Below are 27,155 nucleotides of genomic sequence, written 5' to 3'. Positions count from 1 at the left end.
AGCATCCGTTTTTTACTATCGCCGCTTCGTGATGACGATCAGCGCTCTGATTGGTGAAGATGGCACGAGGTGGATGCGTGTTATTGCGCCGGAAGGAGGCCGGTTCTCCCGTGGGAGATTTGAGGTACGGTTGAGTGTCTGCACGTGGGAAGGCGTTGTGGTTCTTTAGCCCTCGGGACTCTTTTGGTCGGGGTCATGCTGTAGGGCAAGAAGGAGTCTGCGTTCGCGGCTGCCTCCCGTCCTGCTCCCTTGCGCAGAATGAGTCGCTGCGATTGTTATAACTAGCAGGTCAGGGAGAGGGTTGGTTATATAAACACACTATTAAAAATCTGAGTTCTCTTTTTGAGCCTCCCAGTAGTTGGGCGTGTTCTCGTGCAGTCGTCTTTTGTAATAACCAGGTCAATCCAGTGATTGTCCGTTGCCTCTCTTTTTGGCTGTACAAGTAGTGAGAATTTTGGATTCACAAACTCAGTCCCCATGTCCCCAGCCGGAAGGTGATGTCGTTAGCATTTTGTTAGCATTTCCGTTTGTTTTTCTGCCTATAAGTACACCTCTAAGAAAGGGGAAGGGATGAAAAGGAGTTACCTCCGTGCATAGCGCAAAGGAACGAAATTTTCAAATCTGTGACGTTTGCATGAGTGTTTCATTTATCTAAAGTTTTACTTGTGCAGCCAGCGTGGTGTAGTGGTTGAGCAGGTGAATTCTGTTCTGGAGAACCGGGTTTGATTCCCCACTCCTCCATGTGAGCGGCGAAGACTTATCTGGTGGTCGAATTTGTTTCCCCCCTCCTACATTCCTGCTGGGTTACCGTGAGCTGCTAGTCACAGTTCGTTCAGAACTCTCTCAACCCCACCTACCTTACAAGGTGTCTATTGTGGGGAGAGGAAGGGAAAGGAGTTTATAATCTGCCGTAAGTCTCTTTACAGGAGAGAAAGGTGGGGAATAAATCAAAATCATCTTCATTGTTGCTTACAGTAGAATTCTGGAAGTGTTTCCTGCTTAGAGCTAGTTTGCTGTCATGGGTAATATTGGACAAGAATCTGCGAGATCCATGGACAGAACCTCACTTTTCCAGGGAGCTTGCTGGGTGAGCTTGAGCTAGTCACTTTATCGGCCTAACCTACCTCACAGTGGTGTTTTGAAGATGAATCATTGGAGGGGAGACATGATGGACAACTCTCTGAGCTCCTTGTAGGGACTATATACTATGAGTTTTAAAAGGTACTAAGGTGCCTGCCCATTCATAGTTATTGATGGTTACTTCTCTACAATAGTAGGAAGGGAGTATTAGTTTATGTTAGGTCCTTGAATCTTGTTCCAATAACCAGATTCTGGATTATTGCTCAGTAGCCTTTATTATGGATACACAGAACAAGTACACACATTCTAAGCCAGTTCTAAAGAACTTGGCTAATTGGCATTCTTTTATCCCCACTGAATCTCCCCTCCCATTTTCCCAAAACAGAACATCTGGCAATAGTTACTTTCAGTTGTACCCAATACCAAGGTTGTTCTATCATTAACAGATAACTACATTGAGCCACCTGGCTGCCAGCCCAGAGATTTGATAATAATTATTCTTTCCCAGGGTGCTGACGTGTCAGGGGAGGCTTAGTTGTCTAGAAGCAGTAAGGAAGTCATAAACTCAGGTCAAGACCGAATATAGAGAATACAGTTCAAACAGCAACCATCGGGAATTGGGCTGTATACCAAATCCTAACAACAACAACAACAACAACAATAATAAAGATGATCCACTGGAATTTATGCAAGAATTACAACATAAGAACAGCTAAGAACTGGTGGGAACATTGTCCAGAGAAAGTAATGAAAATGGGAAGGTCAAGATCCTGTGGGACTTTCGAATCCAAACGGACAAAGTGTTGAAACACAATACACCAGACATCACCGTAATCGAGGACAAGAAAGTGAGCATCATCGACATAGCAGTCCCCAGTAACAGCAGAGTCATTGAAAAAGAACACGAGAAGGTCACTAGATACCGCGATTTGAAAATTGAGCTTCAGCGTCTATGGCACAAACCAGCTGAGGTTGTCCCAGTGGTAATTGGCACGCTGGGCGCCATCCCCAAAACTAGGGCAGCACTTGAAACATCTTCGAATTGACAAACCTCGGGGGAGAAACCGGAGGAAGAGAAAGGGTATTCCCCCACAGCCAGACCAGGAGACGAACCGTCCTTAGCAACATGAGGTTACGCCATTTTGATTTTCAATGTGCTTACCTTAATGCTCCGCTAAGGCAAAACGTCTATATGGCACCCCCTGCTGGTTATGAAGGCGATGACCCAAACATGGTTTATAAGCTGCAGCGTTCCCTGTACGGCCTGATTCAATCTGGGAGGAACTGGTATTGCTGCTAGGACGCTAAACCGTTATATTTTCACCGCACTTCTGCTGATGCCTGTGTATATGTAAGGCCTCAATCGCATAGAGAGATTGGTACTGGTGTATGTTGGATGACATTTGTGTATGTACTCAGTCTGGACCAACAGGCAGACAACATCTACAAAGAACTAAGTGACACCTTTTAGGTTAAAGACCTAGGTGAAATCACCCGCTAGCTAGGCATAGAGATTAAACAAGTACCAAACCTGGGCTTCTTCATGGGCTAGAGGAAGAGAATAGAGGTCATAGTCAAGAAAGAGTTGAAATTGCAGGAGAACTGCTGTAACACCAATAACTGTAGAGTTTTGTAAGGGATCTGATACAGAACTGTGTAGTGATCCAGAACTATACAGGTCTCTATTAGGAAGCCTCCTTCATTATCATGAACTGGACGCGTCCAGACCTTCCGGCTTTTAAGCCAGCATGCTATTATTTGCCATGCTGCTAAGCCAACGCAGCATGACTGGATAGGTCTGACCCGCGGTCATAATGATATCTGGAATGGCACTGCTGGAACTAGGAGATTACTGGTCAAAGCAGAGAAGAGTAATGTTCTATGTGTGCTACAACAGATAGCTCTTTTGCTGACGGTGAGAACCAAAAGTCATGCACAGGGTTTGTAGTGACTTATGCCACGTGTACCAGTATCCTGGCAGTCCCATAGCCAGACTCCTCAGTTAGTCTCTCAACTGCTGAGGCTGAGTTCTGTGCCATCTCTGAGACATGCAACTTAACTGATCTGGTTAAAAGTATTGTTGTCAGAGCTAGGGGAAACAGTACACCAACCAATCCTCGCGGTTGGAAGATTCACAGACAGCCATTCATCTAGCAGAAACAGAGAATCTAAAGGCTAGAACCAAATACATAGGCTATGGAAATATGAACAGGTACGGTGAACTCTGTACAAAGTGGATTCATTAAGCTGCACAGATTCTAAGTCAAATGTGTAGCTGACTTCTCAAGCCTACTGCTAAAGAAAAGTATATGCTTCTGTGTGAACAATTGAATGTGATGCCTGTAAATAAATGTATAAAGTGTAAATATGTTGAACCCGTCATACCGATTTTGGAAGGGTAAGTCAGAACTTGTGTACAGATGGTCAACCATTTGACAGGTGGACACTCCCTCCTGCTAGTGCTGTGTGCATATTAGAGCTGTGTGCATAACTGGGTAACGTGTGCAACGTCTGATAAGGCATGGGCATCGGATTGGCACCTGTTTTGTATAATAGTAGACACAGACCACTGAGTGAAAAAAAAAGAGCTTGGAAACACCTGTGTCTGGCGGAGCACTTTGATAGTTAGCAAATAAACAGAACTGCACGGTGACTTTGTGTCTTTCGGTTCTTGTTTGCATTGCACTCTTCAAGGTGTCCTACTCGCGTGTAAGCCGCTGCTTCGACAATTAACATCTGTCAAATTCAGAAGGCAGGCCTGCAGGGATCCGCACAAATACTACGCCGATACATTACAACTTCCTAGAGTTCTGGGTGAGGCTTGAATTGTAATGAAGGCCAACAACCGGCTAAAGATCTGGCAGCTGTGAAATCTACAATAATAATTTTTATTTATTTTTATTTATTTATTTATCAGTCTTATATACCGCCCAATCCCCGAAGGGCTCTGGGCGGTTAACAACATAAAATTTCAGATACATATAGACTGTAAATAATTTAAATTAGATTTAAAATGCAGCAAATAATAAACAATAAACAATAAACAATGCCCGCAATTCCTATTAGACCCTCCCAGGAGGGGAGATAATAATAATAATAATAATAATAATAATAATAATAATAATAATAATAATAATAATAATAATAATAATAATATATTGACAGCATACAGCAATGGTTACAGATATTGAAAGCATACAAGGCATGACTTGGACAGTTTGCAGGGTAAGAAGACCACAAAGTTTGCTTACAGTGCCTGTGTGTGGTCTCCACTTTGGATTATTAAAATCTGAACCTGTCTTTTATTTTATGTCAAACAGGAAAAATTGGGAATGAGCAATGTCTTGTACTGGCTGCAGGTTTAAGATAGCAAGAAACAATCATTTCCGCCATACAATACAGTTATCCATAAAACTTTATATTGTGGGCTATGTGAAAGATGCTGCGATCTCTTGGCATGGAAATGGGGAAAATACAGATCGGTATCATTCCATTCTAGTATCTGGAATTAATTTCCCCAATTTAAATATTCTGAGTCTCTTTATTGGGCTTTAATTCAGCTCCAGTTTACACATGAATGTGAATTCATTTTGAATGCTCATCAATATCACTGATTGTCAGGGGGATGCTATCTAGGTAATTGAGATGCATTCCAAGAATCAGGCAACTGCTTGAAATAACAAATTGCTGTTGCTAGAAAGATATATGTAACCAGCCTACTATATGTATCCACTGCCATCTGTGCATTCTTTCCTTGATCTTTACTTTATGGCTTCACCCGCTTGTAGACAATTAGGCTTCCCCTGACACTCCTGTCTTATGGGAACTGTGTTTCATCCATTATCTGGTAGGGCAGGAAGCCAGGTGGCTTTCTCTTGCCATCTGCCACTGACCTTGCAGTGCCTTAGTTCCAAAGACTGTTTTTCACAAACTCTTGGGAAACTGGGAGGGGGGTTCTCTACAGAGGATAAAGGGGACTGTGAATTCCAGCTTCGTTAGAATTGGCTTTACCAGTGTGGTGTTTCGATGCCTAATCAATACTTCAGAGTCCGTTTATTGGCTTAAGGTTCCAAGATTTAACACTGATCAAAGAACTTCATTCTTTTTTGCAGCTCTTACTTATTTCTGTGCATTTGCTGAGGGGAATTTCCAGGTGGATCATAACTCTGACCTTTTCATTACAACAAAAGATGGCTATTGTTTTGGGAAGTGTATCCACATAAATTGGATTAGACAGGTTGAAACTTCAGATATGATTTTGATTTTTTTGATTTGAAATTTAATTTATATACCGCCCTCCCCCGGAGGGCTCAGGGTTGTGTACAACATGGTAAATGACAACAACAGCAATACAACATGGCCAAGCATAATAATACAACATTTGCACCAGACCCTGGCAATAATCCAACAACAGCTAAATATAACTAACAATAATATTCCTATCTCAGGTTAATTACTAACAACATAATCCGCATAGCACATAATACATTTTTCAATAGCATACAACATAATAGCGTAGCAGCATAATACATAGCATACAATATAATTCAGCAACTTCTGTAAGCACCTGCATAACATATCATATATCACATATCACATACTTTAGCACTTACAATAAGCACCTACATAACAGTTTGCAGTAGCCTAACAATATAATACATAACATACAGAATAACAAAGCACCAATCTCTACATGACTTATTAACTATCCCTATACATAACTTATAGACTATTACAACTAACAACCTCATGAACTAATTAACCTGATGACAAGCAGAAAATCAGAAAAGTTAAGAGAAATTTGATGATGACTTCCCACAGCTCTGTAAACTGAAACAACCTAACTACAACTATCTACTCTCTCAGAGCCGGTTTAGTGTATACTTTCTGTTGTAGCTGCAATTGCTGTCTAGATCCCTTAATACTCCAAGATGGAACCCAATGCGTCCTTCTTTTGCATTCCATATGGTATGTATGATGAGAGATATTACATTTTCTTCATAATAAAGATGGCCACGTTAATTGTTCACTGATGTTTCAGGTGTTTTCATGAAGATGAAGTTGAATCTCTGCAAAGTGGTTGGTGGCTGTCGTCTCGGCAGGCTGGCAAACATTGGCAAGAAAGGGATTCAGTGCATGGATATTCCAGGTTGTCTGCTTTATACCAAAATGGGATCAGCACCACACCTCACCCACGACACACTGGAGACTGTCAAAGATGTTCCTATCGCTGTACAGCTTTCACTTCCAGCTCTGTGAGTAAAGGTTTCTTGTAGCAAAGCACTGATTAATTATTATCTTCTGTTTGAAGTTAAACAAAAAAAGCTGCAAGTAATTATGTGTGTTTGACAGGGGTGCTGCAAAACCTGTTGGTCAAAAAGTGCTTTGTCTATGATGATTCTTACTCAGCATAGTTTAATGTTTACTAATCTGTTTTTGTTTAGAATGCAAAAGAGAACGTTCAAAACAAAACTTTAAAATCCAGATGAAAATATGGTAATATGTTATTTCTCCCACCCTATCATCCCCCTTTTAAAATGTGGGTTTAAACTAGATTTTAAAACTGTAAGAAGAAACTTGCTTTTCATATATGTAATCTAACAATATCAATTGATGACGAAAAGGACAAGCCCTCTATCCTTATTTTGCTTTCTTAGAACTGTGGGTGCAAAAACCCCACGTGTATATTCTGATGAAATAAAAGAGCTATACACCGCAATCCAGAGGGGGAAGTGAATCTCTGGACGCGGTGCAGTCTTACACCGGTGGGTTTGCCCTCTCTGGGGCACTTATACCAGAGGAGGGCCAAAACTACTGGTAACCGGCTGCAGTGCTCGGCTTCCCACTGCCATGCACATGCTGCTCAGAGCTACAGAAGTGTCCCAGGGGTGGGGGCCAACCTTTATCAGTCCCCAGAGCTCTTTTGGCCTCTGTATGCTGGCAGGGCTACTGGCAGAGATGTGCTGTGATTTTCGCAGTAGATCTCTATTCTCCCCAATAGGGACGTTTCAGATAGGATTTTATTTTTTAACCTTTTTGAGCTTCCCACTCCACAGGAAGAGTCAGCACAGGCCCGATTAGCAAATGAACAATGCCACCGCCTGCCAGCCAGCTCTGGGTTGAACTGTTATACTGGCATTCATCAAGTCATCTGTGGCTTTTACAGAGAAGGCTTTCCTGAAGCCCAGTAATACCCTCCCTGAAATTTTGTTCCTGAGGGTCGAGCAGAAATTGCTGCCCCCTCTTGTGAAAAGTTATTTTTCTTGAAGTATTTATGGAATTTGTATCCTGCCTTTTCAGAGTTACACACTCACAGCTAAAATGATAAAGCCAATCAGGGCAATAAAAACAGTAAAACAAGCCAAACTAGTAGAATAAATAAGAACAGATTAATAAAATTTATGTCTGGGCATAAAAGCACAAAGGACTATCATAAAATTTTTGGAATTGTGTACTGAGATACATGCTACTGTTACTATGATAAAGTCTGGTGGCAATTACAGAAGAGAACTCCATAATTATATAGTAGCTGATGGCAGTGGCAGGGGGGTGGGGGAAATGGCGCCCGGGCTCCGCCCCCCCACTTACCTTAGGGGGAGGGATGTGGGGGCAATTTTCCGCCCCATGTGACCTCAACGGAGTACGCCCGGCACAACCCCACCCCGCTCCGTGGTAGCTATGCGACTGGCTGATGGGAGTAATTCTGTGTGCCTCTTTGTTGTTCATACTTACCAAGGTATGGATTGGGTCCTCAAAAACACTTTCAGTTCGGTGCGTCTTGGGATAGAGAGAATGAGGCTATTTAAAGTAGACAAAACCCACACAATTTAGTCCTTTTAAAGAAAAATTGCAGTTTTCATAGAATCATAAGAGTTGGAAGCCTTTTTAATTATTTTTAACTTCTCTAGCAAGCCTGAGCTCATTTTGCAATTTAGCTCTTGTGATATTCTTCCTACACGTGCTGGCTATTTGTTCGAATTCCTCTTTGGTGATTTCTCCCTTTTTCCATTTCTTGTACATGACCCTCAGTTGAAACTTCTTTAGACATCCATCCTAGTTTCCTTAGACATCTCCCATTTTCCTCCTCATTGGAACAGTTTGAAATTGTACCTTCAATATCTCACTATTAAGAAACTTCCATCCATCATGCTCTCCCTTTTCTTTTAGAATTCTTAACCACAGGATCATAATCAGTAGTTTCCCAAGTTTACTGAAATCAGCTTTCTTAAAGTCTAGAATGTGTGTCTGACTATGCTTGGCTTCCCTCTTCTGCTAAATAACAAACTCCAGGAGAAAATGGATCCCACCTTTTCCACCCCATTAACCAGGTCATCACTGTTGGTTTGGATCAGATCTAAAATAGCTAATGCCCTTGTTGCTTCTTCCATCTTATGGGCAATGAAATAGTCTGCAAGACCAGCGAGGAATTTGTTGGATTTTATAATTTCGACTGAGTTTGACTTCCAAGAAATATCAAGATAATTGAAATCTCCCATTACAACTAAATTTCTCCTTTCTGAAAGTTTGGTCATCTGTTCCAGGAAAGCATCATCCAAGTCTTCAGTCTGGCTTTGGGATCTGTGATGCCCACAATGACATCACTGTTGTTTCTCTCCCCCTCAGTTTTTACCTAGATGCTTTCATCCTGTCCTCCATGATTAAAGTCATGGACCTGCCATCAGGAATAATCATCCCTGACATATATAATGCTACTCTTTCTCCTTTGGTCTTGTTTATTGCCCATGCTTTGTACATTAGTGCAGAGACACCCATTTGGTTCCTGTTTGACTATCAGAAGTCAATGCAGATTTGCGACAATGGATCTAGTTTCTCCTGTAATTTTAATTTTTGCCAGTTTAATCTGAAACCCTATAGGCATGATGGCTTTATGTTCCATGATAAAGATGCATGGCAGCAATTTTAAGTCAATCATATTTTATCTGTGAGGCAACTAGTATCAGAAATGTGAGTGGCATGTTCTCGCTACACTTTCTTTCAAAGATGAATTAATCGTAAATGTCTTTATTTCTATGTTTGGATACAGGGTAGAGCTTCAGGAGGTCATGGAGGAATATAAAGAAGGGATTGCAAAGTTTGTAGGTAAGGTTGTGTGCCTTTGGAGGTTAAGTAAGTTTGTAGGTAAGGAAAGATGTTGAAATCTGAGGGGTCTGTATGTTTTTAGAAACCCTGTTTAAAAGACTGGAATTTATTATATTAGGGCATATAGTGACTTCACAGCGCACTGATAAGTCGACTACATTAACATACTATTGCTCTAATTGCTTTTGATTGGCATCACAGGGTAATGTTAAGAACCCACCTCCAGTCAAATAGCGCATAGTGGTTGCTTTGACTTCTGTTGCATGGGAGCCTCCAACTCATTTATATTTCTGTAGAGAGGCCAACAATTTCAGGACCAGATTTCATTACACATCATTGCAAGCCCAGTTTTTGATGTTTCATGGCAGTTTGTGTACATGTGCGAATAGCCTGGTGCTGTATAAGATGGCCGCTGCTCATTGTTAAGCTGGTAGGATGTGGAAACTGCTGTGCAATGAATTTTGCCGTCATGAGACTGGAAAATCATGAAGATTATTACTCTATGCCTTCTCAGTGCATTGTTATTGTACCTTCAGTCAAATGCAGCAGGAATAAAGTCACTGACTTTTTTAGATAGAAATCTAAGGATTTTAAAAAAAATCTTTACATTTAAAATACTCTGCAATTGTATGCAATGTATACTCTCTACTGCACTCTACCTGGAGTTCATCACTAATTTGGTGGAAAACAAAGCTAGTGTTTTGTGAGGAGTGTTTGAATAAGTTAGACGCTAAAACCTCACTGGATTACAACTATGTTCTCACTGCAGGGAGCTCTTCCTTCTTGAAAGGCTCTCTCTTAAAATTGTTTTGGCAAACTACTCATTGCTGCGAACGAGAGAGCATTTAGAAACAGTACATTTAAACTGAACCCCAATTCAGGATCCTTCTCTGGCTTCCAGATAAGGGTTTATCACTCGGTTTTTGACACTTCATGGCATACATGTCTTTCTTCTGTGCTGCAGCTCATTATTCAATTTTGATATGTGTTATTATTCAAATCTCTGGTCTTTGAAGTAGTTTAATTACCAGAGCTCAACTGTCGAGTATCAGAGGCCCTGAGAGTTTTCATGCCAGAGACAGTCGAGTCAGCTATCATGTAGTCTCTGCTGTATAAGCAGCAGCAACATTAATCAACCTAAAGGTTACATCTTACATATGAGGTTATTAAATAGAGCTTTTTTTGCTGCCATTTCTCTCCCTCTCCTGGAAGGGGTGAGGACACAGCGGCTCACTGGAATGTTACAGTAACCAGCGAACCAATTAGCCATTGGATTTCTATCCAGAAAGGATAAATGGTGTATGCTTAACTGTTGCAATAATTTGTCTCAGAAAATTACCCCTGCTCCCTTCTAAGCCTGCATGTTAAAATGTTGCATTTTTCATTGTGTGCTCAGGTATGCCTGACTCGATAGTGTACTGTTCCCTTCACGACCCAGCTGTTTTTTCTCCACCTGGCTACAACAATAACAAGGTATTTACTTTCATTTATAATCCATCTTTCTCGCTAGGAAGGCAGATTTAGATAAATTACAAAATATGGGAATGTTTGAGTTTAATGGAAAATATTCTAAGTCAACACAGTGCAGTAAAACTAGGACTGAAGAACAGGAGAAAATATTTTATTCCCACTAGAAGTCATCCCCTGAGCTGATCCATTATGCTACAGCTCTGTCCTGTTAGAATGCCTCCCTGACCAATTCTGTTTTGCCCATTTTGCACCTTCAGAAGACTTTGCAGTAATGAGCAAAGCTGTCACACTGGAATATAGCAAGAGAAGCAATCCTGCAGGTGCCTGGGTCCACTGTTATTAGCGGCAGTGTTATTAGCGGCATTGTTGGTGATAGTCAACCTTTGAGTTCAACCTGGTAAACTAATCAGTAACTAAGGAGTGTCTGCAGAGTGAAGGGTAATACATAGATTCCAGTTAGCGCCCAGTAGTAGCTGGTGTGCTGTAATCAACTGGAATTTCCAATATGTTTTTAAGGGCAGACCTATGTAGAATGCATTAAAGTACTCCAGCCTCAGGGTACCTATGGCACGTATCCACATGGCCAGGTCAGCTGATTCAAAGCAGAAGACCACCTTCCAAGCTAAGTGGAAGTTGGTTTTGCCTCTTCAGTACAGTAAGCATGACCATTTTCTGACACTTTGGTTTCAAAAGGTGGGCAAACACTGTGAATCTCTTGGGGTTCTGGCTAGGCTGTTTTCCTCTAGGACTTTAAGGGATCAGTGGCAACAAGAGTGGGGAATAATGTTCGTCTTCAAAAGGTGTTGGCAAGACTAGTTAAAAAACATTTTTAGGCCAAGAAAATTAGCATTCTGTGCTTTACAGAAACTCTGCAGGGCCTTAAAAATCATTTTGTGGGAAGTTGTGTTGCAACCGGAAGTATATACTAGTTAGGGAATTGTGAAAGAAGGTCACAGGAGAGAACCATCTAACCAATCCCAGCACTAAAACTCTGCCTCTGAATTCAAGAGTCTTTTTACAGAATCTTCCAGGACATTTTTTTTGTCTCTTACTCTAACAATGATTAGAATCTTGTTTTAAACTGAAAGAAAGTGAAATACCATATATACTTGTGTATAAGCCAACCCGTGTCTAAGCCACCTAATTTTACTACCAAAACCTGGGAAAACTTATTGACTCGCATATAAGTCGAGGGTGGGAAGCCGGGAGGCAGAGGGAGCTCCTTATTTGGGCAGTGACTCCCCCTGATGTCACTGCCCAAATAAGGAGCTCCCTCTGCCTCCCGGGGTTTGAGGAAGCCCAGCCAGCTAGGGTTCCCCTTCACCCTCCGAGGAGGGCAGCAACAAGTGGCTTGTGCAGCCACAGGGAGGTCGTCCTGGGCCACGCCCCCAGCCTCGGCAGAGGCCTGAAGAGCCGGCTGGTAAGCAGTGACTAGTGTATAAGCCAAGGGGGCATTTTTCAGCCTTAAAACAGGGCTGAAAAACTCATCTTATACGTGAGTACATACGGTCAGCTGAGTTTCTTTTTGGAAAACAAATGTTTTACCACATGCCACTTTACTACATGGGATAAGAGAATGCAAATAATCTTTGATATTCTGTGATTTTACACTTTATATGTAGACCTTTGTATTTGCCTAAACCCTATTCTCCTTATTTGCAAAAATAGCCTGTTTGAGCACCTTTTTCATTGGTTAAAAGGGTCAATGTAGAAAAGTTAATATGAGTAATAGTTGTTAGAGCGATTGCCTAGGAGAACAAGACACTGTGAATTCCTATATCAGACATAATGAAACCTAGGTTAATTGTCTGTCTTAATTTTAAAACTGAGAATCAGCAAATAGCGTTGAAATCTCTCAATACATCTGTGCCCTTCTTACAGTCACTGCATTTAATTATCTGCAGATGGGCTTGACTTGGGAGCGTGCCATCATAGCAGTTTTAATTTCAGACCTGCATCAGTGACACTAATGAAGAATGCCTTAACATCAGGTCTGCGTGTGACACTAGCAAAGGACAGTGCTTGAATAACAGGCGGTTGTGACACAAAAAACCAGGAGCACGAAAGCTTTCGCAGTGGTGTGTGGGGCTTCATTTTGCTAGTAATAAAATGGGGGGGGGGGGAGAGATGAAAGAGAGGATGATGGAGAACAATGTCTGCTTGGGAATGGGGCGGAATCTGCATTAGTAGCTACTGTATTCCCCCTCACACCTTTTTAAATCCTGAATGTCCCACTGGCTCTTGGTGGTTTCCCTTCCTTTCCTCAGAGTCCGCATGAAAAGCTGGAGGTAATGTTGTGATGAAAATGCCTGTGGCTGCAGTTTTGGCAGGAGAGGGGCCACACAGAATCAGCTAGGCATTATAGCTGTTATAAACACGCAAGTGCCTATTTGCGCCTGCATGCTAACATGCATTTATGACAGTAAACGTACAGTATAAAAGTATGATTTGCTGTCCCATAATGGAACACATTTCCTTATGGGACAAATACATGTGTCTCTCTATATAATTTGCTGTTATGTAATGGGAGGAAAGTTTGAAACAATTTTCTACTGGCATAAGAAGAGGCAGGCTAGTTTCATTCAATTTCTTGCCTCACTGCTGCCCTTATTGCTCACCGCTTTTTATCCATGCAGGTCCCACAAATCCTGACATAGTCGTGGGAGTGTAGTCAGAAAGTACCCCTTATCTGACTTCCACTAGTGGACAAGTTAGGAAGAGTCAATCCTCTGCCCCTGAGGAAACACTTGTCCATCACTACCCAAAATAAGTGCTTTGGACTAAGAAGTTTGCTATGTTAAATATAACATTTTAATTTGTAGCTTTTCCATCATTCTTCTGGGTGCCCTAGGACACAGCAACATTTGTCCATTCTTTATTAGTTCTTGCATCATTGTTGTGAATTATGGTAATTTTAGTTTTGTGATGGTGACTTGAAACAGATTGTGGATAACGAGTTTCTCATGCATAGGAACTATTTTGTGACTATCAGCTGATTGCAGGAGCTATCTTCATTGAAAAAATACTGTGTTTGAAGCTAAGTGAACTAATAGGAAAGGCATTTCTATAGTAACAGTGGTGGCTGTTTTGCAGTGATTGCATAAAATGCTTATGTGAACTGACCATAGGCTTCCAGAATGGATTTTCACTTTGGAGAGAGAGCTGAAGATAAAATTATATGTCAGAAAGAACAACAACTCAATATTGAGCTCATGCAGTTATTTTGTAACATCTAGTATGGATATTTATTGTGCTATTATGGTTCCCACTGGACCATCTTTTAATGATTTCTCAGCATTCATCATCTCCTGATCATTTATCAAGAATGTGTCTGTAAGCACTTTTCTTCTTGAAGGTAAACAGTACTAATGATTTCATGGCTTTCTCGGTTACCGCCAACTGATATCTTCCCTGATATCCACAGTTTTTCCTTTTTTAAATGAAGAGACAGAATATTTCTGGTGGAGACAGATTTCTGCCAACACGTCCTCTGTTGCCAAAGATCATTTTCATATCAGAAGGCATTCTTTGACAGTTGCATCTTGCGGATTTTGTCTGTGCTTCAGTCAGGAATCACACCTGTGCTTATATTAGGAAAGCAATGTGGCTCAAAGCCGGCAGGTACACTTATAGATAATAATATTTAAACATGGAAGGGACACAGTCTATTACCTCGTTTGCTACAGTCATTGCAGGATTGATTCTAGACTATATCAAGACCACTAAAACTCATTATGCTTCCTTTGTCTCCAACAGACCGTTTCTATATGGGGGTCTGGAGGGAGGATGGAAATGACACCATCAAAGTTCATGGCCATTCAACGGGCTGTGCAGCCAGACTGGTTCCAGTGTCTCTCAGATGGAGACACTATTGCTGCAGAAGTCTCCAAGAAGAGGGCCAAGAAGTCTGTGGATCGATCGCTGGTTTTCTTGGATGAGTGCTTACGACTAAAAGAGGAGTTTCCAGTAAGAGCTACATCTGTGTGGGCCATTATCACAGTGGTTGCTTTGTGCTGAGCCTGGCAAGTTGATTAGTACACAGATGATGCAGCGTTTGCCTCACACCACAGAGTGGCAGGACAGTTTGGGTGGTTCTAAAGCCCTGTGCTAAGCTACACAAAGTGCATATTTCCCTTACACCTTGTTCACTCTTATACCTTGTTCATTGAGCAGGACTGAAAGTAAGCTGGGCCTTCTTTATTTTTCTTATTAAATTATGCTCCACAACACAAATATTTCTTGCAGTCCCAAAGCCCCACAGTTCTGTGTACTACAAGCTTGGTCATTTTTCCTAAGAAACACTAATTGGTGCCGCACTCACTTGGAGACTAGTTTCTGTGTCAGAAATGATGCATAGCTCCTTATTTAAAACACTTACAACCCCTGCTCAGAGCAGCTCACAACAAAGATTGAGTAGAAAGGTCAAGACAGTAGGCACCCTTTCTCTAGGAGCAGCAGTGGCGTAGGGGGTTAAGAGCTCGTGTATCTAATCTGGAGGAACCGGGTTTGATTCTCCGCTCTGCCGCCTGAGCTGTGCAGGCTTATCTGGGGAATTCAGATTAGCCTGTGCACTCCCACACACGCCAGCTGGGTGACCTTGGGCTAGTCACAGCTTCTCAGAGCTCTCTCAGCCCCACCTACCTCACAGGGTGTTTGTTGTGAGGGGGGAAGGGCAAGGAGATTGTATGTCCCCTTGAGTCTCCTGCAGGAGAGAAAGGGGGGATAAAAATCCAAACTCTTCTTCTTCTTCTATCTCTTTGATGTGCGGATTGCTGTTCTCAGGAAATTTCCTTCTATTCACACCTTCACTTGCACACACCTTTTCCATCTTGCAACCAAGAGGGCAGGATGCAGGTCCTGTATCTTCCTTTGTCCTAGTTAAAACTAGATTGGGACACTGTATTTACTCTATCCTATCCAGAAACGGAGTCCCTGTAATTAGTTGGAATAGATAAAAAGGCTTTGAGGAGTTTTGTTCCTGGCACACACAGAAAGTCGATGGTCTTTGTTGTTCAGAATAGCCTGTGAGCACTCTACTAAATTAGCAGATTAATTTATTTTATACACACACACACACACACACCCAAGTCTAACAGGGCCAGTTGAGAGTTGGATAAGCAGGATAATGTAGTAGCCCCCCCCCCCCCCACACACACACACAAAGAATTACTAGATCTTTTTGGCTACTTGCTATCACCTTGTGGCTGCAAATTTCACACATTAGCTATGTGCTGGATGAAGGAGAACTTTCTATTCTCTCACCCGATCAGTTTGATTGGGAAACTTGATATTGTATTATTGGGCAAGGGGGAAATGTTCACTTTATTCATTTGCTCCAAATGATGCATGACTTTAAGACTTCTGTCATGTCCTCTCTTAATGGTGGTAGAAAGTGCCATTAAGCCACAGCTGGTTTATGACAACCCTATACGGTTTGCAACTCTTTCATCTAATCACCAGTGTATATGTATAAGGGTAGGTTAGTGCCGGTATAACTCTTTGTGAGAGAAGGAAAAACAGGGGGACATTGATAAAGACGTTCCTTCTGTCTTCCAGCTCACTGCTTTAACCCCAGTGTTACAGACTATCCTTTCTCTGTATCATTGTAAAATATTACTGGCACCGGAGTACTGTCAGGGAATATTTAAAATATTTTCCAACAGGCTTTTGTGCCAGTGATAAAGGTGAGCCAAAGGGCATATTTACTATTTCTGCTTTTAATTTCTATTAGTTTCTAATTTTGGATCCAGACTTGCATGCTTGTTTTTATCCTGTTAATGGATTGGTGTATCTGTGTGCTTACAACCTTGAGTCTAATGAACGAAGGTGGGATATAAAATAAAATGGATCTTTCTTAAATATATAACTTCCTCCCAAACTAGGAACTGCAAGCGAGTGTGATGATTGGGGTTATTGAAGGTGGGGATGTGTTGGAGGAAAGGCTGCGATCCGCCAAGGAGACTGCCAAGCGCCCTGTGGGTGGCTTCCTGCTAGATGGCTTCCAGGGAAATGCCATGGCCAAGGATACCAAGCTGGAACTCTTGTCCTCTACTGTAGCAGCATTGCCAGATGATAAACCAAGGTTGGAACAAAAGGCAGATCTGATCAGAAGCCCACCTTTCCCATGTAGATAATCGCTTCAGGCTGTTCTTGCCACAGCTGATCATGTATATGTTATTGACCATTGTATTAAGTGCTTCTGAAAACAAAGTTTTGGACACATTAGCTGTAACTCGAGAGACATCAATCAGTTTTGGGTTCAGCTGTACAATATCTTGCATCAACAGAGTAGAGAGTATAAATAGTTCACTCATTTCTCTGCCGTCCAACTTAATAGTTCTATGTTTTGTAGCAGAATTTAAATCATACTGTCTTTTTAAAAAGTGACCTTTTCCAAATTAAGATATATCAAAAAGGGGGAGGGGAAAGACTTGGATTCTTAATCATGTCACAAAAGTACTCTTCAGTTTTTTAAATCTCTATCAGAGAAAAAGGATAAAAATACAAAATAGGATACGGATTGTTATGACATTCTTTGGCATTCTAATAAAAATATTTACCAAATTAAACTTGATTTCAGCGAATCATATTAAAAGATTAAATAATGTTTTCCAATGCACCTGTAAAAGAAAAGATTCTAATAACCTAATCAATTTACAGTTAGTCATACAGCTAGACATTGGCTTACTTCAGAGTTGAGGATATTGAATGGGATGCATTTCCAGGGTGTTTTAGGGTCTGCTGATATAAGCAAGCAGCATCCATGTATGTTGACAATAATTTTGTGCCATGCTTGAAAAATGCGGAAAGGGACTGTTTTGTGTTTGCCTGGTGTTAATAGATTTACATGTCTGTTTTGCTTGGAAATTGCATACCCACATTTTTCAACAGCGGAATACTATTAGCTCATTTCTGCAGGCTGTAAAAGATCACCCTTGGGGCTTGTCTAGGTAATTAAAAATGCAGTGGCCCTTGACATCATATTAAAAAATCCAAGTCTCTCTTCAGGAGATACATGTTTTCAGCCCCACAACTTCACAGAACGCAGGGGTAGAACAGGATGTGGGGAGAAGTTGGAGTGCTTTTCAGCAGCAGCCTCTCAGTCATGTTAATTGCTTCATGATACTCAACCATACTTTATGCAGCTCTCCATATTGTAGTGACTCCATTACCTGGATTGTCTAGGTGGCTGACTTGGCTTGGTGACGTCAAAGTGGGAAGACGGCTGTTCCCCACCAGCCTAGTCCCATGGCCCTTCATCACAATTCTTGCCTGCCTCAGAGAATCACTTGTCCCAGCTTGAACCAAGCAGCTGGTATCAGCTTGAAAAAGGGGTTTGGGGCAGTTATGTTGGGAGAAAGGCTGGGCCCTCTTCAGAAGGCTTTCCCCTCTTTGGGCTGGACTGTAGTCTGTGGAACAGAAACTTCTGCACTCCGTGAAAAGCCTGACTGAGCTTGTGAAGAGTGACTGAATGCCTCCTGCCTTTTGCAGGTTTTGATGGCAGCAGCTCAGGTAGCTGGGGTTGATGCCTGCACATGTCCGGCCACCTGCTTCTCAGGTAGTTAGAGTTTAGTTTTCCTTACCCAAGGATGGGCAATGCATCCTGCATCGTCAAGTCCCCAAGGGGACATCTTAGTACTGGCTGTTGGGAACTTGCTTTTGGGGGGGAAAAGTGGTTTGGATAAAATGAGCTGATCTGACCTCAGTGGGTATGCAAAGGAGAAATATGCATCTTTTTGTGGTTTGGTTTTTTCTTTGGTTTGGGGAAAAGGGTATAGCATGTATACAGAAAAGTCCCAAAAATAAAGAAAATAGGTGAATTGCTTATCCTTACCACAACCACTCCGAATTTCTTTTAAGTATTAGACTTAATAGGCCACCCCTCTCCTTTTGGGCTCGGGGCAGCTTACAAGATAGTTTAAAATACATATAAATAAACTTCTGAAACATTAAAACATTCCATTTTCAACCATTTTCAACCATTTCAAGAGATCCGAGAAGCAGATGTCACAAGTACTGTTTTCTCTCATCAGTTTTTATGCACGCTAGCTAGAGCGTGAGAATATTCAGTATGCACAAGTAGAATGAAATGAGTTTGCCCTCCTCCATCTCTTGAGCTTCACTCCTTCATTCAGTTCAGTCACCAAGGGACTTTGTACAAGTGGTTTGTATTTTCAGGGGTTTGATTTAGAGGCTACTCGTGCCATCTTAAGGCTGACTTCAAATAAAAGGTCGTGTGTTAGAAACCAAGAAAAAGGCATCCTCGTCATTGTAACTCCACTTCATACTCTGAAGGTGTTGTGGAAATAAAGCAGAATAAGCAACATACTTTGTCCTGTACATGATTTCTGAGTCACACAGAAAATCATGGTTTGCCATTCCAGCCTTTACCCCACCTTCCTCAAATGCAACCTGGGAGGGGAAAGAAGCATGCAAGTCCAAAGAGTCCCCAGACTCATTTCTTTGCTCATGCTGCCATTGGACTGTAAACCTTTATACAAGTTGGCTCCAACAAAGATAAAAGTGTGTCTCCCTAGGTTTACAAGTATATCACTATACATCTCAATATGTTATTTTGTATATGTGTATGGTGGGGCGTTGTTTGTTTTGTTATCTTGCCATGTGATTTTTAGGATTGGTTGCTGTTGTGTTTATGAGTTAACTGTTGAGCTGTGTGCAGATTAAAATACACTCACAAAAAGATATATGGAGAGAGAGAGAGTCAAATTTAATAGGCTGCCATAAACCTGATCACCTCTGACTGTGGCTTTTTTCTCCGTATCTTTTGCAGGCTCATCCATGGTATTGGCAGGCCAGATGAAGTGCTGGAGTTAATTGAGAGAGGAGTGGATGTTTTTGAGAGTTGTTTCCCTTACCAGGTGACAGAGCGAGGCTGTGCTTTGTCTTTCAGCTGCCGTTACCATCTGGATCCTGATGGAGAAGGTATTTATCTCAGGAGCCTTGCTTGTGTAGAAATCAGGAAAAACACTTAGTAATGTATTTCAGCATCTTAATTGCACCTTATAAGCACACTGTCTTCAATGGATTTAGGAGGGTGAAACTCTGCTTAGAATGTCAACACTAGTCCCCTTCTCTGTATTTCTCATAGCACGAGATAAGCAAAGCATTGCTTATGACAGGGAAGATGCCGTTTTCAAGTGAGGCTTGGTGCTTTTAAGATCAGGATTGCTTACTAACAGTATCCATAGACTCCATGTGACCTTTGTGCATTATTTTATCATTGTAAATCTTCTTTTCATCCCCATCTCAAGATGTTTCTTGAGTGGCTGTTTCTCTCATTGACTTCACCTTCTCTATGGCCTCCTTAGAAGGCTGAAGGCATCACAGCAGGTTGCTCATATGTTTTTGTGAGTGTTTTTATACACTATAAAAATAAAGAGCCTTAGTATGTAAGGACTGTACTTTTCCTTCATCCAAGCATTTTCCAGCCAAGCTGAATGACTGTCATTCACGTACATGGCAGGTGTGAAGATTAAGGCAGAAAAAGCAGCTGATGGCTCTCTTAATAGCTGTGTCTTGGTGTTTTTCATGCCTGGATAACCCAGACCGGACAAGCAGATCTTTTATCACATTTTCCAAAAACCTCACTTCCAACATGACAAGTTATATAGATTTGAAGGTGCAAAGGGGAGCAGCCATACTCTTTTGTCCTCTTTCATAAGACAGACTGAAGAGTCCCTCCCAGTGCTTCCCTGCAGTTTGTGCTGGAAAAAGAAGCCAACCTTTTTTTTAGGGGAAAAATCTAGTCCAGCTTTTAGATTACCAGGGGATGGGGATGGGGATTTTGTGATAATGTTATCTTTCTGAAAACTTTCAGCAGGCATCTCAGCCTCTTTCAACCACAATACCTGGCCTGCTCCCCCCCCCCCCGCCCCCTACTGTGGTACCATAAACTTTCTGAAATTCATTCAGAAGGCTGACAGTCAGCTGAAATATGGTGGGTTGATCAGGTATGGGTCTTTTGTGAATTCTGTCAAAGAGAAATGAACCAGTTAATTAGGTATCTGGACAGTTTACTAAATGTAGTTTCAAGCAGAAGGATTTTATTGTGAAAACATCTCCAAAAGACAGTAGAACTAAGATGGTGTAGCCATTCAAGGTATGAACTCTCATCCAATTAGGTGCCCCATTTATGCTTCTCAGAATTATCATTTGAACCAGGGGTCCACAACCTTTTTCAGCCTGAGGGTACCTTTGGAATTTTGACACAGGATGGTGGGCACACTGGCTGCTGCAGGAGGCAGAACCAACCATGAAATGGTCACCACTAGAGGCAGAGCCAACCACAGAATGTCAGGGAGTGAGGTCATATATAAACAGTGATAGTAACTCTTCAACATTTCTGTTTAACAGATTGCTTTTAAAAATGTACATTAAAAGGTAAAGATAGTTCCCTGTACAATCACCGGGTCATTAGTGACCCATAGTGTGATGTCACAGCATGATGTTTATTAGGCAGCCTATATTTACAGGGTGGTTTGTCATTGTGTTCCCCAGTTTTCTATACTTTACTCCCACAAAATGGGTGCTCATTTTACTGATCTTGGAATGATAGAAGTCAACCTTGAGCTTACCTGAAATGACTTCTATTGGGATCAAACTCAGGTCGTGAGGAAAGCCTTTGATTGCAGTACTGCAGTTTACCACTCTGTGCCATAAATATAATGGTTTAAAATATTTTCTTGGTTATACACAGAACTTGCCTTCAGCCCCTCAGTGACGATCCTTGTCTGTGGTGGCAGCTGATCCCAAAGCTCTCAAAAATCTGCTGAGCTAATCAGAAGCCCTCCTGGATAAAAACTCAATTTGGCTCCACCCACTTTCTGAAAAACATCTAACAGGCACCAGGAAAGGTGTTGGTGGACATCATGGTACCCACGGGCATGTTGGGGGATCCCTGGTTTAAATGGCCAATGCAGTGTGACTTTAACAAGACTTGCCTTGAAATATTTGATAGAGTGGCACTGCCCAGGAGTCTTTTTTTCCATTTCAGCTTATTAATAAAATACTGTTGCTTTACTGCAGTCCTAAAAGAAAATGGGGACCCAGACAAGGAAGAAAGCAAGGCCGAAAAAGCAAAAACTGGAATCCTCAGTGGAACTGAAGGGATGACTGCGTTTGAAATATGTTTGAAAGAAAAAAGGTTTGGGAGTTTGTTTCAAAATGTCAGCTTCTGCTGGGTGCTGCTTCATGTTATTTTACTAGCTGCTTCAGGCACAGTCTTCAGTCCACTTATTCTGGAGTCATCCCACTTAAATTTATAGGATGGCTGTTTTAAGAGGCGGCAACTGGGTATATCTGATAGAATTGGCCAGCAGGTAGAAGGCATTCAAATGGCATTTTCCTAAATGGTGTTGTTGTTTTGAGCAATCTTTTACCCTCTGAGTTCCCGCAGAACTAATGTCCTAGCTCTTAGGTTTTAGTTGCTGTTCTGGGGAATATTGCATCCCTTTAAAGGTCAATAAAAATTGTTGACAGTCCATCAGAAAGAACACTCTGGGACATCCAAATCTCTGACCCAACAAGCCCCCTGAGTGCCTTGTCACTATGGTGATTCTGTTATGGAATGGAGAGGACAGCAGATGTATCTTGATGTAGAAAAGAATGGATCTGCTGCTGCTCACCATGAAAGTGCACCTGTTCTTCCCCTTTTCAAGAGTGTCATCACAGGAAAAACAAAATGAAGTGTGGGCCCTTAGATGTAAACCTGTTGGTCTTTCTTTCTTTCTTTCTTTCTTTCTTTCTTTCTTTCTTTCTTTCTTTCTTTCTTTCTTTCTTTCTTTCTTTCTTTCTTTCTTTCTTTCTTTCTTTCTTTATTTCTAAGTTTTATATATCGCCCTACCCCCGAAGGGCTCTGAGCGGTGATCAGAACTGTGCTTTATGTTCATCTGATCATAGTCACTCAATGTGAAATACTGCCATTTGACCAGAACGTGGCATTACAAATGTCCAGGTACCAGCATGTTCCAGTAGAGTAATTTCATAAGTTGACTGGCAGAGTCTTACTAGTCAGCATTTATCACAGCCAACTGACACTCCTCTTTAGTTCCAGCAAAATATGTCATTTTTGCTGTTGATGCGAATTTCTTGGCAATCAAAAAGCTCCTCACAATAATTTATCTTTGGGTTTACTGTATCCAAAAAGCAGACTTTGTGATTTTGTTTTTTTATGGTTTTATTATGCACTTCTTCTTAGGTACCAGGATGATTTTGGTCCTCTAGTGAGTGGATGCTCGTGCTACTGCTGTCAGAACCATAGCCGTGCCTATGTCCACCACCTCCTGATGACCAGTGAGTTGCTGGCCAGTGTCCTGCTCATGATGCATAATTTTCAGCACTACTTTGCCTTCTTCCGCTCTGTTCAGGATGCCCTGAAAGAAGACAAGCTGGATAAGTTGAAGGAGATCATCTGTAGGCAAGCCATTTAAGCCCCCAAAATACATATACAGTGTATATGGAGAAGAACCACTCATGGATTAGGAGTCTCCAGATTTGGCCTACAGGCAGTGTCATGTCATTGGGAGCATAGCTCTCTAAGAGGCTTAGGAGTGGTGGAGCCCTCTCCCCATAAGCCGCTCCACTGAAGAAATGTGGAAGGCAAAGATAAGAGCTGAGGACATGTTTAAAGTCATTCTGCACTAGCTAACCATCTTTTATCATCATGAATTTTGTTGGTAAGCTTCATAAATCGTGAGACTGTTGACGCTGGATGAAAAGAATATAAAATGCCAGCTTCCATTTTGGGCTCTGGTTTCATCTTCATTAGAGGAATATCAATGTGCTTTGGACTATTATTTTAAACTTTCTGCGAAGAATGTAAAGAATACAGAAAGAAGTAGTTCTCTTTGTAACAGTTGTCTTTTCTTGGATATCCTGGTAGTTGAGACATAATGGCTATTTTGCAAATAGGACCAAGCCTTACAGCACTCCATGCTCTTGGCAAAGTGAGAACTGTGATCACATCATGACTTGCATGACAATGTACAGTATAGGACACGTGATTGCTTAGCAAGATTTTAAAGATCCAAGGAGCAGTCTTAGTCTTAGATGTTTCAATTTCTTACCTGATAGTGTGAGGACAGTAAGATGTTTGCCTTGGATGACTGCGGTTGTCCAAATATACATATGTAAAAGAGCTATGACTGTTCACATTTTCTGAACTTGATCAAGCATGTTCTTTTTTAGTTGATTTCTGAATTATACAAACTAGATTTTTAAAAGTTTTAAAAAATAAAACACATTCATATTTTTGTATTGCTTCCTGGGCATTGAGCTGCATTGATCCAAAGAACAAGTGGTCTTTGTGCATATATTTGCACATATACATCTGCAAGCACACACACACCAAACGCATGGTTTCCATAATCAGCTTTGGCAAGATCAGTCATCTGTTTGAAGGAGTTGCATATTCCATGCTAACTAGGTGACCAGCATGGTCAGGTTTTTTGAATGGGCCCATTTATAGCGAGGCACGTGCTGTGGTCCTGATTTGGTATCAACTATTGCTCTGGGAGGTTTTTAAGTCCCAGCTTTACCCAGTATTTTTCAACCCCACCCACATTTTCTAACTCCTCATGGCAACTTTTTCCACCCATGATGTTTATGATGATGTCTCTTAGAAATAACATTGCTACCTTGTATCAGGACTGAGGTTCTGATGTATCCTGCCACCAATGACTTCCTTTATATAAACTTTTTAATATGTTTTACAAAATGATGGCCTATAAAAATGATGTGATCAGCTGTTTCATATTCCTTTCTCAGATCTTACAGGTACATGGTTCATAGCCTTTAATTGTCTTATTGATTTTTCTAATGTCTCTATTCTGAATGATTGCTTTACGATCCTCCTTCCTTCAGAAGTAGCTAACTTCTGTGGAGTCAGATGAAACAGCCGGTTTACGACTTGGGTGTTCATTTAAGAGGGAAATAATACTTTGATTAAAGTATTTTAGCAGGGATGAGTTGATTCCTCATTTGAAAAGGAAGTGAGGATTTTTCAAAGCCCCAGGTGGTCAGTCCTTTCTTGTTGCTTTGTTGTTTTATTTTGTTTTTTTGTTTTATTTATTTCCTTGTAGGTTTTCCTAGGAACTCAGAGTGGTGTTTATGGGGCTGCTAAACCATTGATATGTGTCCACAGGATTTGTGACCTTAGCTCAGTGGCATACTATTTGGGCAGAAGGTCTCAGGTTCACGCTATAGTTAAAAGGACCTCATTAAGAGTTCAACCGTACTTATCACTGATGCCACGTCTGGAAGTGTAAATATATCATCTGGTCCTCAGAATGTCCTACTGCACTGCTTATGTAGCCTTGTGGTGTAATGGTTAAGAGCAGTGGACTCTTAATCTGGAGAACCGGGTTTGATTTCCCACTCCTCCATATGAGTGGCAGGCTCTAATCTGGTGAACCGGGTTTGTTTTCCCACTCCTACACATGAAGCCTGCTGGGTAATCTCGGGCCAGTCACAGTTTTCTCTGAACTCTCATAAAATTCCTGATGTAGGGAGAGGAAGGGAAGGAGCTTATAAGCCACTTTGAGACTCCTTATAGTTAAGAAAAGCAGGGTATAAAGCCAAACTGTTGTTCTTGTTACAGTGAATACAAGTGTGTTTTGCATGGACATGATGTCTGTAAAAAAAAAGAGCCAACAAAAGTTAATTTTACAAATGAAACTGGGGACCAGTATCTGGATAAATATGGAGCTTAAATCATCCAGTATACTGTGTACGTGTTGAATTAAATATGAGAATAAAGAAAAAATGGGGAGTACACGACATGGATTGTATGTGTGTTGACTGAAACTTTTGAGCAGGGCTTGTTTACCTTAGGAGAGGGAAATACATAAGCCCTATGAAGATACCTATATTTCTTCTGAACATTAACAAGCACAGTAGGTTACCTGAAGAAAAAAAATATACACTGTAATGGAGTATGAATCAGACTTTTGAAATGATAATAAATGGTGTGATAAATGGAGTATTTGGGCTAAGTGGCCCAGCTGAGGGAAGAAAACACATTACTTTGCAGCCTCATTAATTGTTTCTTATTAATAAAGTTAGTTCATTAAATTTTATAAGCTTAGAAATTCCATCCTGAGAAGAGTGGTTAGGTTTGTTGTTCTGTTACACAAGCTGATGAATTTAAGTTGAAAGTTGGAGGGATGACTTGCAAATTTCTCTGTCTTTGGGGCTTCATCATGTGATATATTCCTGTCTTTCTAAAATGTGGTTGGTGCAGTGCTCAAGTTCTACTTTTAATCACCATTTTGCTTTATTTATGTTTATTTTTGCAAAGATTTGGTATAAGCACTCGTGCTTACACCATAAATTGTAGTTCTTTTTTGGCATGGCACCTGCTGAGCACAGAGAAAGCCAGCTCTTCCTGAGATGAGAGCACTGCAACCCAGTGCCAGAGGCATTCTTCTGCTGTGTCCTGATGCAGACAAGGCCCTAAGGTGGCCAGCCTTTCAGCTGCCCTCTGTAGTCGTGCCTTTAATTAGCATGTGGTGATTGTCTTCATGCTGGGCTGATTTATCTTGTTAAAGGAACAGGAACCGGCTAGACTGGTCCCCCTGCTGCTATAGTTTGGCAATCTCCTATGATGTACAACATCTGTCTGGGACAAGGCTGGATAAGCGATTAGACTGTGTAAGTCGGTCCTGTCTATTGTGGCTTACAGTGGCTCTGTGGGGTCTCGGGCCGAGGTTTTACCCAGCCCTATTGCTGGAGATCCTTCAAAATGTTAAATGTTTACCTTGGACAAAGCCTGAGCTCTATGGTTTCTTCTTTTTCCTACTTCTTTTGGCTTACTTTTGCATGATGGGTAGAAACGTGGCGTGTGGTTAGAAACATGGCCTGAAACTTGGCTGGTACTTCCCCTTCAGGGAAGAGGCGGCCTAGAAATCTAAAATATAAATAAATAAAATAAATAAAAATTGTATTTTATCTCATATCCAGAAGACTGGCAGACAGTTACCATATAATTTTTAAAAGCATATGTATAATTTCAAATGCATCAAGATCTTAGAATATGAATGGACAATTGTATTTGGATATGGGAAAGCCATGTTTAGATCTGAGTGAGCCAAACTTGGGTAAATTGTTGTGTTTTTTAAAACTCCACTCTTCAGTGGTTATCATAGAGCATATTTCAAACTGCTTCAAGGAAAGACTGGGAAATGCACTAAAGCCAATACAAGCATTCAGAAAATAATTTAGTACAAGCAGGAGACCTTCAAGGAACTACCAGGTAAGGGTGTTTCATTTGAACTGCTTTTCCTTTCTCCCTTCTCCCCCACCATTACCTCAATGCCTGTCTACCCCACATCCTCAGTTCCACCTCCCCATACCTTTCCTTCCTTCCGATTTCCCTTACTATGCCTACCCTGTATTCTTAGCACTACCACCCCGCCTTTCTACTTCTACTCTCCCCACATCCCCCCATTTTCACTGCTCTACCACTATTCTTGGCATTTGGCCCACTC

At 41.3% G+C, this 27,155-nt stretch overlaps 1 protein-coding gene across 2 annotated transcripts; it reads left to right on the top strand.

Moving 5' to 3' along the window:
* The first annotated feature begins 31 nt into the window (after positions 1-31).
* QTRT2 (queuine tRNA-ribosyltransferase accessory subunit 2) lies at positions 32-23,921 on the top strand. 2 transcript variants are annotated; one of them, XM_048495207.1, is made up of 9 exons: positions 32-124; positions 6,122-6,335; positions 9,125-9,180; positions 10,577-10,653; positions 14,407-14,616; positions 16,533-16,732; positions 19,442-19,593; positions 21,697-21,814; positions 22,868-23,921. In XM_048495207.1, exons 2-9 carry the CDS (start codon positions 6,130-6,132, stop codon positions 23,097-23,099), a joined length of 1,251 nt encoding a protein of 416 aa, XP_048351164.1. In that variant the 5' UTR covers positions 32-124; positions 6,122-6,129; the 3' UTR covers positions 23,100-23,921. The 2 variants fall into 2 exon arrangements, with proteins under 2 accessions (XP_048351164.1, XP_048351163.1); XM_048495206.1 differs by lacking the exon at positions 32-124 and adding an exon at positions 142-288.
* The last annotated feature ends 3,234 nt before the right edge of the window (positions 23,922-27,155 follow it).

The sequence above is a fragment of the Sphaerodactylus townsendi genome, linkage group LG04 (assembly GCF_021028975.2).
Source record: "Sphaerodactylus townsendi isolate TG3544 linkage group LG04, MPM_Stown_v2.3, whole genome shotgun sequence".
In the NCBI taxonomy this organism is placed as follows: Eukaryota; Metazoa; Chordata; class Lepidosauria; order Squamata; family Sphaerodactylidae; genus Sphaerodactylus; species Sphaerodactylus townsendi.
This window is presented reverse-complemented; position numbering and strand designations above follow the sequence as displayed.

Coding starts and splice junctions, on each gene's coding strand:
- QTRT2 (XM_048495207.1), top strand. CDS start 6,130: ATGAAGATGAAGTTGAATCTCTGCAAAGTGGTTGGTGGCTGTCGTCTC. Junction 14,617..16,532: donor GACTAAAAGAGGAGTTTCCA/GTAAGAGCTACA, acceptor CTCCCAAACTAG/GAACTGCAAGCGAGTGTGAT. Junction 21,815..22,867: donor ATATGTTTGAAAGAAAAAAG/GTTTGGGAGTTT, acceptor ACTTCTTCTTAG/GTACCAGGATGATTTTGGTC.